This window comes from Penicillium waksmanii, assembly GCF_028829765.1.
Source record: "Penicillium waksmanii strain IBT 27052 chromosome Unknown utg000001l:1.0-4852451.0:1.0-4856178.0, whole genome shotgun sequence".
In the NCBI taxonomy this organism is placed as follows: Eukaryota; Fungi; Ascomycota; class Eurotiomycetes; order Eurotiales; family Aspergillaceae; genus Penicillium; species Penicillium waksmanii.
Genome location: NW_026643248.1, coordinates 4,017,445 through 4,036,137, shown reverse-complemented (window position 1 = coordinate 4,036,137; position 18,693 = coordinate 4,017,445). Strand labels below are relative to the sequence as shown.

Here is an 18,693-nt window from a genome sequence, read left to right as displayed (position 1 = left end):
CCCCCATGGTCGTATATTGGGATCAAGCGGGGTGCTGCCGACAAGACAGGCCTCCTTTGAGAAGTAGGATAGAAGTGCCTCTTAAATTAGCGAGGAATTAACGGTCAAATGCCCGCAGTGGAAGACGCCGTCGCCCTGAGCCTACACCAGCCATATATGGTCTCACATTTTAGATAAGAGTCAAAGAAGCGGGGCGCAATAAGCAATCAGCAACACCTCAACAGGTTTTCAACGAGATGAACGTTGACTAACAAGCTGTCCGCACGGATTGAATGTTCCAACCCACGGTTCACAGAAACTTGGCTTCGCAGTTGGACTGTAAGTCTGCGCCCAGCTAAAGGTGCAGCTTAAGTGCTACTTTCAGCGTATCCTGCTGTGAAAAGATTCATCTGCGTGCACAGCGGGCTGGCCAAGCTCTGACCATTCTAGCAGGGGTCAATCGAGCTGATGGTTTAATTGAAGGTCCGTTCATTCAGTGCCTATATCAGATAAATAAGTGAGGAAGGGTAGTTGCACGTCCAAAATTGGGAGCACGCATCGAGGCAGCTAGGATGGCAAAGTTTACAAACACAAGTTCGAGGCTACGGGCAGTCGATTTGCCAGGGCCAGCCCATTCTTTCGAACTTACCGGCCAAGTTGAAGTTGTTTCACCATTGTCAACAACGTTGAGGCATTTTATTTGTCAGGCCTAGACCCAGGAGAGCCAAGGGTCCAGGTGGATCCATCCACTCCACCCGCTCTCCACCCCGAACTCTTGAAATTTCTTATTTCAACGTTGAATCAACCGCCTCAACACCCAGCAAAAAGGCGGTCGCTCGGTGCGAATTTCGAATGAAGATCTCTGAGTCCGGCAAAATGTACGCAAGTGGTCGCTGCCGAAACCCCTACTTGACTAGCATAAAAGACGCTCTTTTCCCGTCGAAAAGAAAAGCAGGACTTTCTTCCTCATACTCCCGAGCACTCGGGTGTTCTTCGCAGGATAAGATCTGCGTTACCAAAAACTCTTCGCGGGAAAGGCCCCGCGTAATCAAGTTTGCCTCGCAGGGGGACGCTGCGTTACCAAGGGCAACCCGCAGGAGAGTGCTGCGTCAACAAGTTCTCCCTCGCAGCAATGAGCCCTGCGATTGTAAGAGAGCGCTCCCTCACAGCCAATGAGCCCTGTGTTGTATAAATGTGCTCCGCGGGGACCTCCGCGACATCAAGAGCCTCCGCAGGGGGACACTGCGAAACCAAGGGAGACCCGCAGGAGACCGCTGCGTCACCAAGTTCTCCGCAGGAGAGTGCTGCGTCAAAAAGTTCTCCCTCACAGCCCATGAGCCCTGTGATTGTAAAAACGCGCTCCCTCACAGCCCATGAGCCCTGTGATTGTAAAAATGTGCTCCCTCGCAGCAATGAGCCCTGCGTTGTAAACCTGTGCTCCGCAGGGACGCCTGCGTTACCAAGAACCTCCGCAGGAGACCGCTGCGACACCAAGTTCTCCCTCGCAGCCCTGAGCCCTGTGATTGTATAATTTTGAGCTTCCATGCAGCCTTGAGCCCTGCGTTATCAAATTTGCGCTCATGAGGCGACCCGTGGCGCCGCGGTCCTCGTACTGATCCTCTGGCGATTGCAGGCACCTCTTCGTGGTGTCAGAAACTAGTATTCGGGGGAGTCCTCGAGGAAGCCAAGACCTGCTCCAAAGAATCAATAGAATCAAGAATCATCCAGTATAATTTGTGTCATGCCTTTCAGCCTGTTTGTAGAGTTCAATAGCCATGTTCCTGGCTCGCGTAAAGTTTTTATGTAGCCTTGAATCACGCCCTGTCTTTCGACAATGGGCAGTTATCCAACGTAGTGCGAAGTAGGGCACTGAGTCATCGGGCCAGTGGGGATCTCAGTGTATCATAGCTTAGTGGCCGATCTGGGCGACGCGTGCAATTCAACTTAGTCTCCATTTGTGTGAATGCTTGTCTTTGCTGGCTATCAGTGGTGGTAAAAGTTGTCTCGACGTGGTGAGATGCGGGTTGTCGACACTGAGTAGGAAGTGTGTTGGCGTGCTGATGGTGAAGACGTGTTGATGGTTGTTGTAGTTCAGATGTATCAATTGTCTTATTTTTCAAAGGGAAACATTAGGCTATATATATACAACGAGAAGATCAAGTTGATTTCCAATCAACTTGGTTCTTTCTATAGATATCTCGGGATTAATTCCGATGGTTCGGCTTGGTTCCTGATCTGCACCAGCCTCATATCACAACAATGGTGAAGACGTGTTGATGGTGAAGACGTGTTGATGGTGAAGACGTGCTGATGGTGAAGACGTGTTGATGGCGAGGGCTGGAGGTGAGGGCCGGAGGTGAGTGACGGTTGAGGATTGGTGATAATCATGATCGATGGGAACCAGTGAGTCAACATGTTGATTTGCGGCGCGGCGTAACTGCCGAGCGGTGAAGTGGCTGCCAACGGTGACTACCCATCGCCGTTACCGTGGGATCTTCGTTGGCTCACCAATGATGTAAAAGATGATAGACGGTGAGACATGATGCAGTTCATTAACTGGAATTTATCATTACAGCAGATCGCAATGTAGTTATCTGCGGAAAGACTTTTCTGAAAAACCCGACTATGGGCTTGGAGTTGCGTGATGGTGCAACCAACTTTGGTTCCCAATTCAAAAATATGTTAGAGAGTACACTATGTACATCTATTGACGATAGACTGTATCGTTATTTTCACTCGGGTCGCTCTTCTACGCGGCTCGAGCTTCGTCGCATATTCTTTGGTGATACACAGCTCTTAGGTATTATCGATAAATGATCATCATCTGCGTAATATATATCCTCAGATGCGCACGTACGTGGTAGCAGTAGAATTGGAAAACCATCAGAATGTCAGCGATTCAAGTCCATTCTTCTGGCCCTCTTTTCGAATACAGAGAAATTCGAAAACAGTTTCCCCTCTGGACACACACATGTTGTTTCTCGGGTTTTACCCGTTACGAAGCTAAACCGGAATAGGATATACCTTCGAGATGATAGCCAATCATTGCTAGGATAGTTTATGGCTAGATCATTCCATTGTAAAAATCGGTTTAATTACATTCTGTGAGAGAAAGTCCGAGTCTCCGCAGGGGAAACTGTTTTCGAATATTAGTGTATCATATTACATTGGCATGGCCAAATGAGAGACACTCGTGGGGCTCAAAGGTGTGATGTAGCTGGGTACGGGTCGAGACTAACGGTGGCTATGATATTTCTAAGAAGATGCTGGATATAGTGAGGCAGATTTCGCGCGTTTAGCGCATCTGCTCCCGTGGTCTAGTCGAATATGCCACGTTGGCTTCCTTAACGGACCGGGTTCGATTCCCGCAGGGCGCATCTGGATGACCACATCAGAAAGACGGTTCTCGCTCACTCATCGTGTTCACAACCCGCTTGTTTCCGGTTCGTCTCGCGTGTTTTTTCTCGTGGGCCTCTTGTTTTCTGTCGTCACTTGAAAATACGACCTATGGCAGCACACGGCGGTATACTACGGGCGACAAGGCCGTGCACTGACGCGGCGCAGCGCCTCGCGTCGGGCACAAGTGACAGGCCCACAATGGCAGAACATCACAGCTACGTCCGAGGTCAATAAGTACGGCTATTCTACCAGTTATCACAAACTCGCCTGGCATCCTTCGAGTAACAATTGAGCAATTGCAATCGCTGCGGCAATCGAACGGCCGTAATTCGCGAGGCTGCGTCCGCTGGTGAATTCGTGCCGTTCGGTGGTGACCCGGGGCACAAGAATGCCAAAATTGCGGTTTATTGCCAGGAATGAAGCAACCTCGAGTATGGCAAAGTGACTCCCTTGGCTCGCACCCGTCGGCCCTACAATGCACTCCCGCCCATCTCCAGGTCAATTCCTGTTTACGGCCATGCAACAACCTTCTATCGGCAGCAACTTTCCAGCGAACTCGGTCATGATGCGTGACATGAGGATTGCCACACTTCACCTATGGAGCATTCGATTGGCTTGCGGCCGCGTTTGGGAGGGAAAAGTTATCTTCATATCAGCGGTTTGGCAAAAAGGTCAATTGATTACCCTAAGCGTGCAGTTATGACAACGTATTGCCAGCTTCGTTCGCAAAGCGGGCCATGGCCGCAGCCAGGGGTATCGCTTTCTGCATTGGGACACAGCAAAATCAGTTTGCCGAGGGACATACTCAATCTAGCACACATTGTTCGCTGCTGTCGCAAGAGAAGTCTTCGCAACTCACCATGCTCGTGGTATAGATGAGATTCCCTAATACCAGCTCACAAACAGTATCCCAATTGGACACGTGGGGGCGGCCGAACCACGGCGGTTTCTCAATGCCTCTCCATATTAGCATGATTCCAGGCGATGAGGGTGGTGCAGACCTACTGCAGTGAAGCCTGGCATCAGCACAGGCAGACCAGAGATGAGGTAGCAGATTCGGCTCGCTAAAACGTCAGAGGGCCCGGAAGTGCTCCGTACAACAGGAATGAGTGGGCTACATCTGTCAATGCGTATCCCAAGGCAAACTTCCAGCTGTGTCAGTGAAGGACATGACTGGAGAAGATAGTCATGGTATGTTTTTCTGAGGAGGCTAGGACTAACCTGAAGATTACTGCTCTCGTGGCGAGAAGTCCGGGGTAGGTCCAATGCTGTGGCCTACAATGTCGCTTACTCAGCTGCAACTAGGGCCTGACGGAGCTGAGCCTCATACTGCGACCAAAAGCTCAACTCATTCAAGATTGATGCTTTTCTCTGAGAAACCGTGCATAGTCTTTCTCGGTAGTCGTTGATGCTCGGCTTCTCTTCGCTGTCGCTGGATGCTTTCAGTCGTCCGAGTAGGTCTAGCATGCGTCCGGATTATGCCTGTCGTCGTGGCTTCGGATCGGACGTGGTACAAGAGATTCCTAGCCATCGGGGCACGGAAGCTAATATAGCAACAGTAAATGTTTGGTCCAATAGGATGAAGCTGGAAGAGATGAAAACATGTGGAAACCCTACCATATTCTATTCGAAGGGGACTGAGCCTCTCTGGATTCTTTCCGTTGATACGAGTGCGATGAAATTTCAGATATGTTCTTGGAATAGCGAAGTAGAAACACCTTGGGAGTCATTGGCCCAGCCAGTCGTACTTCCTTAGTTTAAGGATGATGGGGAAGTGCAGCTCGGTCGTGGCGAGTGCCGTCTTGGCCTTTGTCCTAGGACTAGAAGACGCATCAGCAATCTCATCTGAGAGAAAAAGAGCACGACAATATGGAACTCAAACAAACAATCTCCGCACCTTGATCCAAAATGCAGCTCCGGTCATGGTACTAGGCAGAGGCAACGTACCAAGGTGACTTGAGAGATATTGAGCGGTTCGCGATGGGAAGTACGCCTTCCTATACATTGAGTCGTCAGCACAGGGTAAATATGATCAAGATTGCCACTAAGATAAAGCTTACGTTATCAGCTGTTACTATGTGCTGTAGCCGGGGAGGCCAAATGGCTGCATAAAGATTTTCCTTGATCTATCATTGATCATAAGTTGGTAGCTTATGAAGGCAACTCATAACTCACCGTGCTTGCAGCTTTGATCATTTTTCCAAGGTCACTCAAGGTCCATCAAGTGGCTCCTAGAGAAATAGAAGAGAAGGGCTGGTCCTGAGCATATTGTAGGTTAGCATGATTCCGAATGACCGAGCAGCTTCACTCACTTGCTATTCGAAGATTCGGTATTGAGCTAGACAAGCTGGGTGTGATACAAGAAGTCAGTTCAATCACAATTACATGGCAACATGGTTTCAGTCCATACCAGATGATAGCCGGCAGAGCCCCAAAGCTTTCCATATTTTTCGACCTAGGATGAAAAAGGGATGAATGAGAAATATAGTTCTGCTGGCGAGGGACTGGGGTATTTATAGCATTGTAGCCAGCCTTTCCGCTAGCGTCTTTATAACGGAAATTGCGAATTGGGAGCTCACCAACAGAATTGGCCGTTGAACTGCACATGGTTCAACATTTCAACAGAATGAAGGGCACGTACCTTTCAGAGGCATCATGAGTCTGATGGTCTATGGCTGCAGATCGATCACGAACGTTTTCCTGCCGTTATCACCGTTTCAATACATCCGGCAATATTACAGAAAAATTAACAACAGGTCTTAAAATCCGTTAATGTTGATGACCACGTTATTCCCACGGGTGACGGCAAAACACTCATCAACAATCAGTTCTCTTTTCCACTCAAAGAATTTCTCATAAACATCAAGCCTTGTTGCACCCTTGACTTCCTACTGGCCCAGCCGCAGCATAATTCGTGTCCATAAGCAGTGATTTTGCACCTACCCGATCTTCCGCAACTTAATGAGTAGATACTGTATAGGCTACGGCGTGGCGTGGCCCTCAAATGCACAGCCGCTGCATCGCGAATCCTCTTCGCTCCCGTCTATGTACTCTTGCCGACTTATCTCAAATCTTTGAAATCTCTAGAGCAGTCCTGTGCTGCTAATATGGGACTGCTGCTTGAGAAAGGTCGGAAATTCTCATAGTATGAGGTCATATAAACTCCCCCGTATCAAGATTTTAAGATCTCATCGGAAATTGAAGTAAATATGCTAATGTTGTAGGATTACAGCTCTCGAGGAGTTTTGTTCGGACCAGCCCCTTGATATAAGTAGTGTACAATCGTTTTCCAGTAGATACAATATCACACGTATGAGGCAGGTATGATTAAGCTTCATAGCAATTTTACCTTGCTCTACTTGCAACCCCTCACCATATGGCTAACCGATATTGATACAGCGAAGAGATTTTGAGTTGGCTGATCTTTTCGAATTATAGCCCCTTTGTGCTCAACAGACGTATCTCGAATCTTTCATTACATATCACTCAATAGACTGATTGGAAATTGCCGACATGGTGCAAATTAAAGCTGGATCTGACTTGTGTCAGCTCTTCCATCAGGTAGGCTCAAATTAGGAAGAAATACCTCAAGTGCAATCTCCCGTTTTCTTGAAACCGCGCCAAAGATAGCGGCTCCTAGAAATATAAGGCCCTTGTTTGATAAACTAGCCAAGATAACATGTAGCTTCTTCCGACCCTGCGTGGCACCTTTTACTAACCATAGGCACCATGCCATTTCACTGAGATGATCCAAGAAAAGTAGAAATGGCGTGGTGAATTGAATCTCATCTAGCATGAATATCCCAATGAATGTAGTTATTATTTTCAACACCGTTGATGCCAAAGCATAGATTCTGAATAAGACACGCGTCGATCGATTTGTGAATGGATTATTGAGCTGCTGAAAACCGATGCGGAGAAACTAGGCCAGTATTAGCATGGAATTGACTTTCTTCAAGCTATGACGAACAATTTGCATAGAAGGAATTGTTGAAAGAATTCCAAGAATAATTCGAGTCCATATTGATTTCTTCTCGCTCCAACAAAGCCCTGCCAATACAGCGGACAGGAGAATGGATAAGACGCATAGCGCCAAGCTCATCTTATGAAATGGCCAATCATCTTCGAACACCCACAAAAGAAGGGACCTAGCAATCAAAGCGAATAAAAGCACGGTGGTCAGTAGTGCTTGGAAGTTAAGTTCGGAAGCCATGACAAACGAAATGGAGATAGATGTATCACGGTGAGAAGAGGGCGCCGATGGCGAGATTCAGATCATTAAATAAAGCGACCGTAATTGAACGACAGAAGAGCCCGATGATATCCCAGGAGGAGGAGACGAATTGTCATTCTTGTTCTGTAGCACAAATGTCTTACCATCAGCTTTTAGCCCGCATAAGGCAATGTCTGCATCGAGCTCCTGGGAACTATGTTAAAATGTGTCAGGGACTGGCATGCAGTAAAGACGATTTGTGCATGGTACCGTCCCACATGGCTCATCTGTGCGACTATGAACAAGAGGAAGCTAACATTCTTCTGTTTTCTCGCGCTAAGCCTTGTATCTAAGATTAGCTTGTGGTTTCCCACTTTTGGTTGTTAAAGCTCCGAAGCACACAATCTGCATCTTCAGATACGCGAGCCCTTGACAGCTATATTCCCAGGAGCAGGCAGCTTGCTCCGCGGAATAAATCCCTATTGAGGACCCCAGCGGTCCATAATAGTATGGCATGTGCTCTAAGTAGGACTGAAATTGGAGCAACCCAGCTATGGGAGCTCATATGTGAAAATATGTAAATGCGAATCAAAAATTCTTGAGATCAAGGTTGATCGCAACAAAGTCTTGCTACAAATACTGCCTTTTATGTCTTTGTGCTGGATAAAGGTCATCGCAAAATACAGCAACGAGAGCTCCTTTCTTCAAGTCCGAATCATCGAGACAACAGAATAGCAATATAATCTTATCATTATCGAAAATATGGCTCACCTCCCATCTGTCATTTGTAAGTCACCCCACTTATTCCAGCATAAGAAAAACTCAAGGCAGCTACTGACCTGTTTGATGATTTTAGCCGCTTCTGTTCTAGCTGGTCGATCGCCGTGCGAAAATTCTCTAGATGTCACTCACTTCGATCAATGGGCTCAAGCCGCCCTGTCCTTTGCTATCATGCGCGGAAAAGTGTCTACCGTCCGAAAGCTACTTTGTCGACATGATATTGATGTCAATGGTCGAAGTCCGAAAGCCCAATCTCCAGTCATAATAGCCCTTGAGCGTCAAAACTACGAGATCTTGAAAATACTTCTAAGAGACCCGCGGCTCAACATCAACAATCAAGATGACCGAGGATACACTGCACTTCATCTGGCTGTGATATATGACGACCCTGTTGCAATGCGAATCCTCTTGGATCACAAACACATTGATGTCAACTATCTCGATTCCGCGGGAAGAAGCGCACTTCTTCTGGCTACCATGACATACGACGGCCTAGACCCCAAGAGAAACCAGATCATAGATCTTCTACTTCTAAATCGGAAGACTCTGGTGCATCAACGAGACCAGAGAGGCCGCTCGGCACTATGGTATGCAGCAAATACTGGCAACAAAAGACTGATCCTTCAACTGGCGCAGCTGTCGGATCTGGAGCCCGGGAATACTGACGATGATGGTGTGTCTCCTCTTGGCCAAGCTAGGAAAAGAGGAAATATCGAGATATGTGCGCTTTTTCAGGGCCTTACTGCACGTGCTGGTTACTGAGGGGTATCTCAGCACGACATGGAATAGCCGGACAGTCGCAAATTTCAAACGACATGATGCAAATCTGGGCCATTGAAACCAGCATTGAAAAGATTCTAGTATGCCTCATTTCAAAAATGTACTCTAGGAGGTTTCGCAGAGGTCGTAGTATGGGCCCGATGCAGGAAGACGACCGCACTGTTAACAATAAAATACCGTAATTTCACGAAGAAGCATTATATCAATTGGGTGCGAGAAATAACCTCGGTGACCATGTAGCTTCGATAGATGTCCCCATTATTAAGGAAAAGGTAATTTTCGATAGATTTGATCCTTCCGCCACGGATGCGCTATGCCATAGTCGAAGCTGAGCAGAGACTCCGACCGTGGAGAAGGCACGCAGACAATCCTCATAGCTATTGGGGAGAATCCGTTCCGGCGTAGTATTAGGCCCTGTAACTATTGGTTCTACCAAAAATGCCGACTAGTTACTTACCCACTTTCGATCTGGCCTTCCTGAGCAATTGTGTGTGGTCCAGTCCAGGTTCAGAGTCTGTGGCAGCCAATCATATCGCACAGGAAGCCTTTCCTGTCCAATAGAACGATCGGAGTGGAGCGTACGAAGGCGTTTGTGTTTCTAGGGATAATCTGTATCGAAATCCTGAGTGTGCTGATGATCTGTATCTCTCCCTGCAGATGGAGGTTTTTTAACGCTGAAAAACCGTGGAGGCTTATTCTCACGAATGCGCCAAATCTTATCTGCAACGATGAAACGGGAGTTACTATAGATGGCGTCCTGCGGACGAGTCAGGAGGCGCTTAAAAGCGTTGAAATTGCGGGCGGTGTTTGGGACGGTGCGGCCCCAGACTGAGTGCCCAGGCAGAACACCCTACCAGCCAGAGAATCGCACCACTCCTGGTTGTCCAACAGCCTGTGCACGCCGATCCCTCGAATGAGGCGCTAACACGCTGAGCTACCACCCGCGTGCACGATAGGCCCCAATGTTCCCGCATTAGCGGTCCATCGGTACCGTGGAATGTAGGTGCCACACAAGCGAGGTGTTCAGAGCCTCTAGGAAGGGAACAGGCTTGTAGTGGGGTTCGGCTGTTGCTCCAGGGCTCTGAAGTTATCAAATCGCGAACATGGGTTCCTGGCCGCCTTTTGGCTCAACGTCCGTGCAGACGATCGCGACGGGTTTGCCTCCCGAGATATAGCCCAAACACTGAAGCTCATCGTAGCAACCATACGCTGTGGTGGTCGGTCGAGAGAAACGACACTGCGAAGTAGCCCTCACCCTCGCCCCACCACCCCCGACTTCAATATCAAATTTTCCAACAAGGAAAAATATATACTGAAGCTATGGAAATGCTGTTTGGCAAGATAGATATTGATGCAGACTCGGCGAGCGATGAAGGCAGCACTCCTTTCCCACTGGCAATGGCAATGGGCTACAAGGCAGATTGCCCATATACTCATTTGGAAATTCGACTTGCAATGTATTGAGGAGATAAATGCGTTATAGGCTTTGGGCATCGGCCACGTGGAGAGGCTACTGTGGCGCTTTTGAAAATTCAGTGGAACGGCGGGATACAGTATCAACCTGAGCTCGGGAGACAATTATGGGCGGACTACGCACATGACTTGCTTTAAAAGGAGGGAATGAGAATCAAGGCCGAATGCTGACTGGAGTAATCAAAATTTGGCATGAAGAGAACCAAAAAAGGATAGTACGTGGATTAGACGCCTAGCAGAAAAGAATCTTGTTCCGAGAATTAATTCACCGCCTTCAGGTCAGCTATAGTCAAAGGGTACAGTTAGATGTTTCTATTGCTAAAAAGCAACAGCTGACTCTGTAGCTTCCTCAATTTAAGGTCGAATCGCGGAGGACTTCTGGATCCACAGCATCACACATACTTCCAACTTTGAGTCCATCGCTGAGAGCACAGGCCGAAATGTTTCCTTGCTTGTTAAAGAAAGTGGCCCGTCCAGTCTTCTCCAATAAAATCCATACCGCTGGAAGGCCCTTTTCCGTAGTGCATGCTTCAACCGATACCATGGGAAGGTCGTGACCGTTGCCAATGGCGTTTCCGCCCAATTCTAGAAGCATGTTAGTCTCCTCGCCATTATTTTCTTCTATTAGAGTACTCACTTGAGCAATCTTCTCCCTTTGGTACACTAAACGGTGTCGAATGTCCCGTGCAGCCATGGTTGTCATTCGACCATATCATGCACTGGCTACCAACGTCAACAATACTGAGAGTGCCAGCAACAGAATGCTTTGCGAAGATGACAGCGAGGACTGGAAAGAGGAGGGGGCGCATAATGTCGGTTTTTGTCACGATGTAGGGTAGAGAAGGGACCTGAGAGTTCTTGCGCAAGATGATATCAATCTAGGTCGGGCTCATGGAACATATCCACCTGGGATGAGAAGATAGATTGAATTTATAGGGAATGTAGGATTTAGACCTCAGTAAAGGATCTGCATGCAGTGCTATGCTCAAAATTATTCTGAAAGGTGACAAATTTGAGCTCTCGAACGGGCAGTAAATTTGTTGAGGTAGTAGGAACGCATCTCTAACCACCTTCAGGACGGAAAACCCAAAATAATCATCTAGATTTGTGGTGAGTGCCCCTGGTTAGTGAAATAAATTCGGGCGCTTTTTGAAGTTGAAAATCTTTCTCAGCGCCATATTAAGAGGCCGATGCGATAACTTCGGGTTGTTGTAGGAAACGAGGCTAATGCACGGCGGCTGAGTGAGCCGCAACCACCAGCGTACATACAGTATCCCTTTACTGAGTACTCCGAAGCAGTCGTGCGAATGTTGTACACTTGTTGCAATAACAAAATAGGCCCGTTGAGACAAGCTGTGAATCTCCCCCTTTCACCAGTGATTAACGACACAAACACGCCAGACCGACACGATCGAGCACCTGCAGGGAGATGAACCCGGCTTGTCTCATCACCTAAATGGCCACGGGAGGATTAATAGACCCCAGATCTCCGATAGAAATACTTGGCCACCGCTCGGGCTAGAATTAATCCGCTGGAACACAGCCGAGCCGAGCCAAACGGGTCTTCGCAGTAGGGACATTATTTTGCATGGGCTTCATAGGCAAACAATACATGTTATTCATCTCCATGAAGACTACTCGTCGTGGGAACACGATACTGCGGGCTGGGTTTGTAATTCGAGGACATTGGGAAGCTTTGCAGAGAAAGGCTGCTCATGGTCATTACCATGACGTTTCTTTATAGATGTCGGCGGATCGAGAGCGTGGTTCACGAGAGGCCATGCGCCAAATCGCAGATCTAGGTCGATTTGTCGGCGCCAAGAATCTATACTTATCGTCTCAGCCATACAGCCCTGTGTCCCCGAGGCTCATGTGTTTCATTAGGTAGTCCTAGAGGGGGGTGGTCATTGGATCTCCATTTCTGAAGACATTAAGCGCCGGAAATGTGCTTCATTGCGTTAAAATGGCGCATTTTGAGACAGGGCACATGACCAAGACACTTCTGTGAAACTAAATAGTTCGCGGTCAAGCTGAATTTAGATCTTCGGTAGTGATTGTGTGGGTCTCAGACTTATACTATCGTTATCTGAAAATAGGTTCTATCAATGTGTCTCACATTATCCGGATAACTTATACCGCCACTGCTGGCCCGCATTCACACCAAAGGAGACTACTTTGAATTGCAGACGTCACCCAAATTGGCCCACGAAATCATGCAGCAATATCTTCACCGCTACGATGATTCAAAGCTCTTCTTCCCATTACGTGGAAGGAATCTCCATAATCGAAACCCAGAGTGTGATTTAAGGCTACAAAACACCCTACGCGAATAAGGAACATGAATAGTGAACTCTACAAACAGGCTAAATGGCATTACACATAAAGCCCCCTTGGAGGATTCTTGACTTTTATAAATTCTTTGCGACAGGTTTTGGCTTCTTCGAGATCTCAGACGGACCCGAATACTCGTCTCTGACACCACGAAGAGGTGCCTGCAATGGCCAGAGGATCAGGACAAGCACCACGGCGCCAGGGATCGCCTAAATAAGCGCAAATTTGATAACGCAGGGCTCAAGGCTGCATAGAAGCTCAGGATTATACAACACAGGGGTCATTGGTTGTGAGGGAGCACATTTGTACAACACAGGGCTCATTGGCTGTGAGGGAGCACTCTCTTACAATCGCAGGGCTCATCACTGCGAGGGAGAACTTGTTGACGCAGCACTCTCCTGCGAGGCACACTTGATAACACAGAGCCTGTCCTGCGAGGCACACTTATTGACGCAGAGCCCGTCCTGCGAAGAGTACTTGGTAACGCAGATCTTACCTGCAAAAGACACTCGAAGGCTGCCAGGCCCGGAGTGTGAGGAAGAAAGTCTTGCTTTCTTCTCGACGGGAAAAGAGCGTCTTCTATGCTATACTGAGTAGGGGTCTCGGCAGCGACCACTTGCGTACATTTTGCCGAGTCCAGAGATTTTGACTTCAAATTTGCAGCGTGCGACCCTAATTTCGTGGGCGTTGAGGCGGTTTATCAACGTTGAAATAAGAAATTTCAAGAGTTCGGGTTGGAGAGCGGGTGGAGTGGCCGGATCCACCTGGAGCCGTGGTTGGCATGATGCGCGATGCGTGATAAATCATTTGCCTCATCAACGTTGTTGACAATGGTGAAACGGCCTTCAGCGCAGTTTTGTATGAGGGTGTAGACCGAAGTAGCATGCCATGGGCTACTCGCCGTGGCGGCTTAATTTCTTGTGGCTCCAGAAGTCTGCCATTATTCGCTCGCACCGTGGCCAATCGATTTGCGAATCATTGGTCTCAACATTGCTCAACGATGTGATACGGTTTTCACGCAGCTAATATGTAGAGTCGCTCCATGGAAGACTCGCCTTGGCAGATCGATTGCCCGCCCGCGGAATTTTTCGCCCGCAAAATTCCGCTCTCGCCTCCGTGAGAGAAAAAACACTTTCCCTCGCCGCAGGAGATAATTTATGCTGCCGTAGAGTTTTGCTTTTGCATCGGCGAATACCCTGGCATAAACGTTCTCCGCAGTCTCTTCAGATTCCTAAGAACCCTCCAGAACTCAAGCATGACGCAAATTTAGACACAGCAATCTACTTCTTTTCACGCATCGTTGGAACGACCGGGAACGACTGATTGGTTAATTCTCCGGGTATAAAAGGAAAACTTCTGCGAGATGCGTGGGAATAAACTTTATGGCAGTGGTGGAGCGATCCTAGCAAGTCAAACTCCCGCGACGCGCGGTCGATAGGACTTCATCTCCTATCGAATCTATTGTTGATTCGACGTGTGAACTAAAAATCGAAAATTATCAAGATACAGAGAAAGTGATCTTCCAAAAGGCTCTTAGAACTATGTCCTGTCATTTCTCCTTCTTGACTAAATATTCTAGCTATAATCTCTCCGCCTTTCACTGAGTAATGACTCCAAACCATGGCCACGATCGCAGCAGCGAGTTTCGCAATGCCATTGCGTGTTGTGCGACTGCCAGCGTTCTGATAGCCAACATCAACACATAATCTGAATCTGATAGAGATTCAAGAACACAAATCATGGTCAGGAAGGTCATGATCGCCTTCCAAAATGGCGAGAATAAATTTGGGCGGGGTTGGAAAGTTAGAAGCGAGGATCAAATTTCACGTGGTCGTAATGTACCATTGTCAAATGAGCGTTCTCAAATTGTGTTCCACTATGCCCGCTCTACAGATTGAACATTTGATTTATCTTCTAGGAGACTTTCGACCCCATGCAGGATTTGCATGGTGTGGTAAGGTTTCTACCATCACTAGTCTCCCGCCGGTGTTGCTTGCGCTTTCTAGACATCGATCTGGGTCCTGTATCAGTGACACGATCAACCTGGGTGATTATCCCGAAACAAAAACAGAGATTGGTTCGGATACTTACTTCTGTCGTCTAGACGGCCGATTCTTTTCCTTCTGTCCTCCTTTGTTCAGTCTGCTATTTTAGTTAGGAAGCGTACTTCCTGATAACGGGGTCTTGTAACATACCGTGGGCTTACTTCCTCAGCCTGATGATTCCAATTGGATTGCTTTAGCTCCGACGACTGGCTCCTCTCAATGGAATCAGACTGAACTGTTGGACTCGGTCTTCTCTCGGGATTTGCAGTTGGAGATAGTACGTGGTGATGCTGTCTCGGGTTCGTCGTACCAGATGGGACCTCGGCCTTCGAAGAGACTGCGTGCTCCTCAGTGCAGCTCTCTTCCCTCACTCTATCATGCCCTTCATGGTCAAATCTCAAGTCCTCGCTAAAGCAATGTTCAGATAACTTCTTCTTTTGCGACATCTTCGGCGAAGGACTTCTGAGGCGGCCCAAGATGAGGAGTCCTCAAAAGAAGGATTTTCAGAATTGAACTAAATAGTTAGATGAATTTATTTGCTGCTTTGTTAATTAAGAATTGCCGAAGGCGGTGATTTGAGTTTCAAGTGGAGCATCGTTACAGTACGTCTCGCAACCGGTGCAACAAGAACACTCTTCAACTTTCACGACCGGGAATCGGTCATTAGGGTATTGTATGGAAAATGGTAACAGTCTGCTCAATTTAGAATACCTCGGGAAAACTATTTAACAACAGATTACGATGACAAAGCATGTTAATAAGCAATGCCAAGAAATAGGATGGTGAAATCGACTAGTAATGATACACTCAGTCGTGATATCAACACTCTTTTCGGTCCCACTGCCAAGGCGTTAGCGCAGATCATTTATTGAGGTTGCCGCCACACCCAGTTTAGATCTGCCGCAAAAGCCCACCAGCAGCACAGTAACTATCAATTCTACCCGTTATCCAAATTCTTAGAACCACTTCAACTAGAGGGGATACGATGCTATACAATATTCGTTATAGAGGTTCTCAATTTAATGCGGGCACCTTAATAAATGAACTGCGCTTAAGGTCTTGGCAGTGGGGCCAAAAAGGGTGTCTAAGAGTGTTTTTGTTGCACCGGTTTCGAGACGCACTGTAGCTGGAGAACACGGACGCTACACGAGACATCACGCGATTGGCGTCGCGAAGTTAGACCTCTAGCGATCAAGCGAGGGACTCTGGAGCTTTGCGAAGTGCCACGGGGCGACAATACCGATTTCCTGTACTGATTGAGAGTGATGGCGGGACGGGCCGCGATGCGAACCCCTGAACCGCCCGACCGCGACGAACGCGAAGCTTCGCCACCGCGACTGGCAAGACCGAAACGCATCACCAGACCACCCAGAATCTATGCTCAAGAACAAGAAGTCGACAATGAACAGAGGCAGACGCGACCTCAGCAAAAGAAGAGAACTGGACCCGAATCTCAGCCTGATAGGGCAACTTCGGATGACTCCGCGGCCGAGAGCGACAACCTCGATGTGAACGATTTGGTGAAAGAGATCGCCAAACTCAGGACAGAAATCAGACTACGAGACGAGTTGCACAAGGAAGAACTACAAAAAGCCAAAGCAGAGTTCGGTGCTGCCCTCGCCGGGGTCCGGCACGAGCTACAGAACCTGACAGACAGGACCCCGACATCGCAGTGCAACTCCGAAGCGTGCGCCCAGACTGGCCACGATGAAATCCTCCGAGAAATCCAATCCCTACGTGAAGAAATCAGCGCACCCGCTCTCACAGGTTCCCCGTCCTATGCCGATGTCGCCCGCACTCCCCCGCTCAGCCACCCGAGTAATATACGGAGCCTCTCGACATCGAACACAACACCAACCACGTTCACCGACACACTCTATTGCACAATCGACACCTCCAGGATGGCAGAGAACGAAAACGAGAGGATGTCTGCAGGCTCTATCCGGGCGGCAGTCGAGACAGAGATCCGAGCGACAGCAGACCACACGCATTGGCGTTGTCGCGCCGTCACTGTGGACCCGAAGAACACGAACCGGATCAGAATAGCGTGCCGCGACGAAGCCGAGCACCAGCTGATCAAGAAAGTGGCGGAATCCCAAATCGGTGCAGGGGCACGGGTGCTTCGGGATGAGCTTTACCCTATCAAAGTTGACAGCGTTAACAAAGCCGCAGTTCTGGATGAAAAAGATGAGATCCGTGCCGGAGCAGCAGCCGCCTTCAGCGAGGAGAACGAAGCCACCGTTGCGAAAATCGCATGGCTTAGCAAGAGGGAGAGCGCAAAAGCATATGGGTCAATGGTCGTCTACCTCACTAAAGGTAGTGACGCACGGAGACTGCTAGCCGACGGGTTCTTCCATGCTGGGGGAGAATCCGGCGTGACCAGCACCTTCGAGCATCGACCACGACCGATGCAATGCTATAAGTGCCAGGAGATTGGGCACAAGGCTTTTCAGTGCAAGAATGCCCAGAGATGCGCAAAGTGCGCCGTACATGGCCATCGCCACAGTAGCTGCGACCAGACAGTTCCGAAGTGCGTTCCATGCGGGGGCCCTCATGAATCGTTCAGCAGAAACTGTCGGAAGCTCTATCCGCCACGCAATGAATAAAACGCTCCGGGTAATGCAACTGAACGTGAGGAAACAGGGTGAAGTGCATGAAAGCCTCATGAACGACCAAGATACCGCAAACGCAGTGGCACTAGCGATCCAGGAACCCCAGGCGAGGAGGATTCAAGGCCGGCTCTTGACCACCCCGATGGGACATCATAAATGAACTAAGATGGTCCCCTCCACGTGGAGAGAAGGGAGATGGGCGGTTCGAAGCATGCTGTGGGTAAATAAGGATGTGGAAGCGGAGCAAGTACAGATCGAGTCGCCGGACCTAACAGCGGCTGTGATTCGGCTTCCTGAGCGACAGATTTTGATAGCATCGGTTTATGTGGAAGGGGGCAATGCCGCTGCGTTGAACGACACTTGCGATCACCTCAGAAAAGCGATCACCAAAGTACGGCGAGACTCGGGAACGGTGGTGGAGATCATGGTCATGGGGAGGAGACGAGGTGTCCTCGGTCAGACAAGGCGAAGCGGATTCGATCATCGATCTCATGAATGAATTTGGACTCAGCAGCCTGCTTAAACGAGGCACCAAGACATGGCACGGCGGAGGATATTCGGGGGACTGCGAGTCGACGATCGACCTCGCTCTCGCCTCAGAAAATTTGACGGACTCGATGATCAAATGTGCGGTCCATGGAGCGCAGCACGGTTCGGACCACTGCACCATTGAGACCGTTTTCGATACTCCGTGGGCTGCTCCAAAGCAGCCAGAGCGACTGCTGCTGAAGAATGCGCCGTGGAAGGAGATCAATGCTAGAATTGCAGGAACACTAGCTGCCACTCCAGTGGAAGGCTCGGTGCAGCAAAAGACCGACCGGCTCATGTCCGCGGTGTCGGAAGCGGTTCGCGCGTTGACGCCGAGGGCCAAACCGTCACCACACGCAAAGCGATGGTGGACGGCGGACCTGACGCAACTCCGTCAGATATACACATACTGGAGAAACCACGCCCGCTCGGAAAGACGGGCAGGACGAAAGGTACCACAGCTGGAGGACATGGCCGCAAGCGCCGCGAAGCAATACCTTGACGCAATTCGGAAACAAAAGAAGAAGCACTGGAATGAATTTCTGGCCGACAA

The 18,693-nt window shown here is 48.9% G+C and overlaps 3 protein-coding genes across 3 annotated transcripts; 1 reads left to right on the top strand and 2 right to left on the bottom strand.

Moving 5' to 3' along the window:
• Positions 1 to 10,973: 10,973 nt before the first annotated feature.
• On the bottom strand, positions 10,974 to 11,433 carry N7481_001417 (uncharacterized protein; the record flags this gene model as incomplete). Its single annotated transcript, XM_057260636.1, has 2 exons — positions 10,974 to 11,209; positions 11,262 to 11,433. The coding sequence occupies 2 exons, from the start codon at positions 11,431 to 11,433 to the stop codon at positions 10,974 to 10,976; spliced, it is 408 nt and encodes a 135-aa protein (XP_057128468.1).
• Positions 11,434 to 15,042: 3,609 nt separating this feature from the next.
• N7481_001416 (uncharacterized protein) lies at positions 15,043 to 15,446 on the bottom strand (the record flags this gene model as incomplete). The annotated part of the gene is made up of 2 exons (XM_057260635.1): positions 15,043 to 15,097; positions 15,151 to 15,446. The coding sequence occupies 2 exons, from the start codon at positions 15,444 to 15,446 to the stop codon at positions 15,043 to 15,045; spliced, it is 351 nt and encodes a 116-aa protein (XP_057128467.1).
• Positions 15,447 to 16,265: 819 nt separating this feature from the next.
• On the top strand, positions 16,266 to 17,323 carry N7481_001415 (uncharacterized protein; the record flags this gene model as incomplete). Its single annotated transcript, XM_057260634.1, has 2 exons — positions 16,266 to 17,240; positions 17,321 to 17,323. 2 exons carry the CDS (start codon positions 16,266 to 16,268, stop codon positions 17,321 to 17,323), a joined length of 978 nt encoding a protein of 325 aa, XP_057128466.1.
• Between the last annotated feature and the right edge of the window lie 1,370 nt (positions 17,324 to 18,693).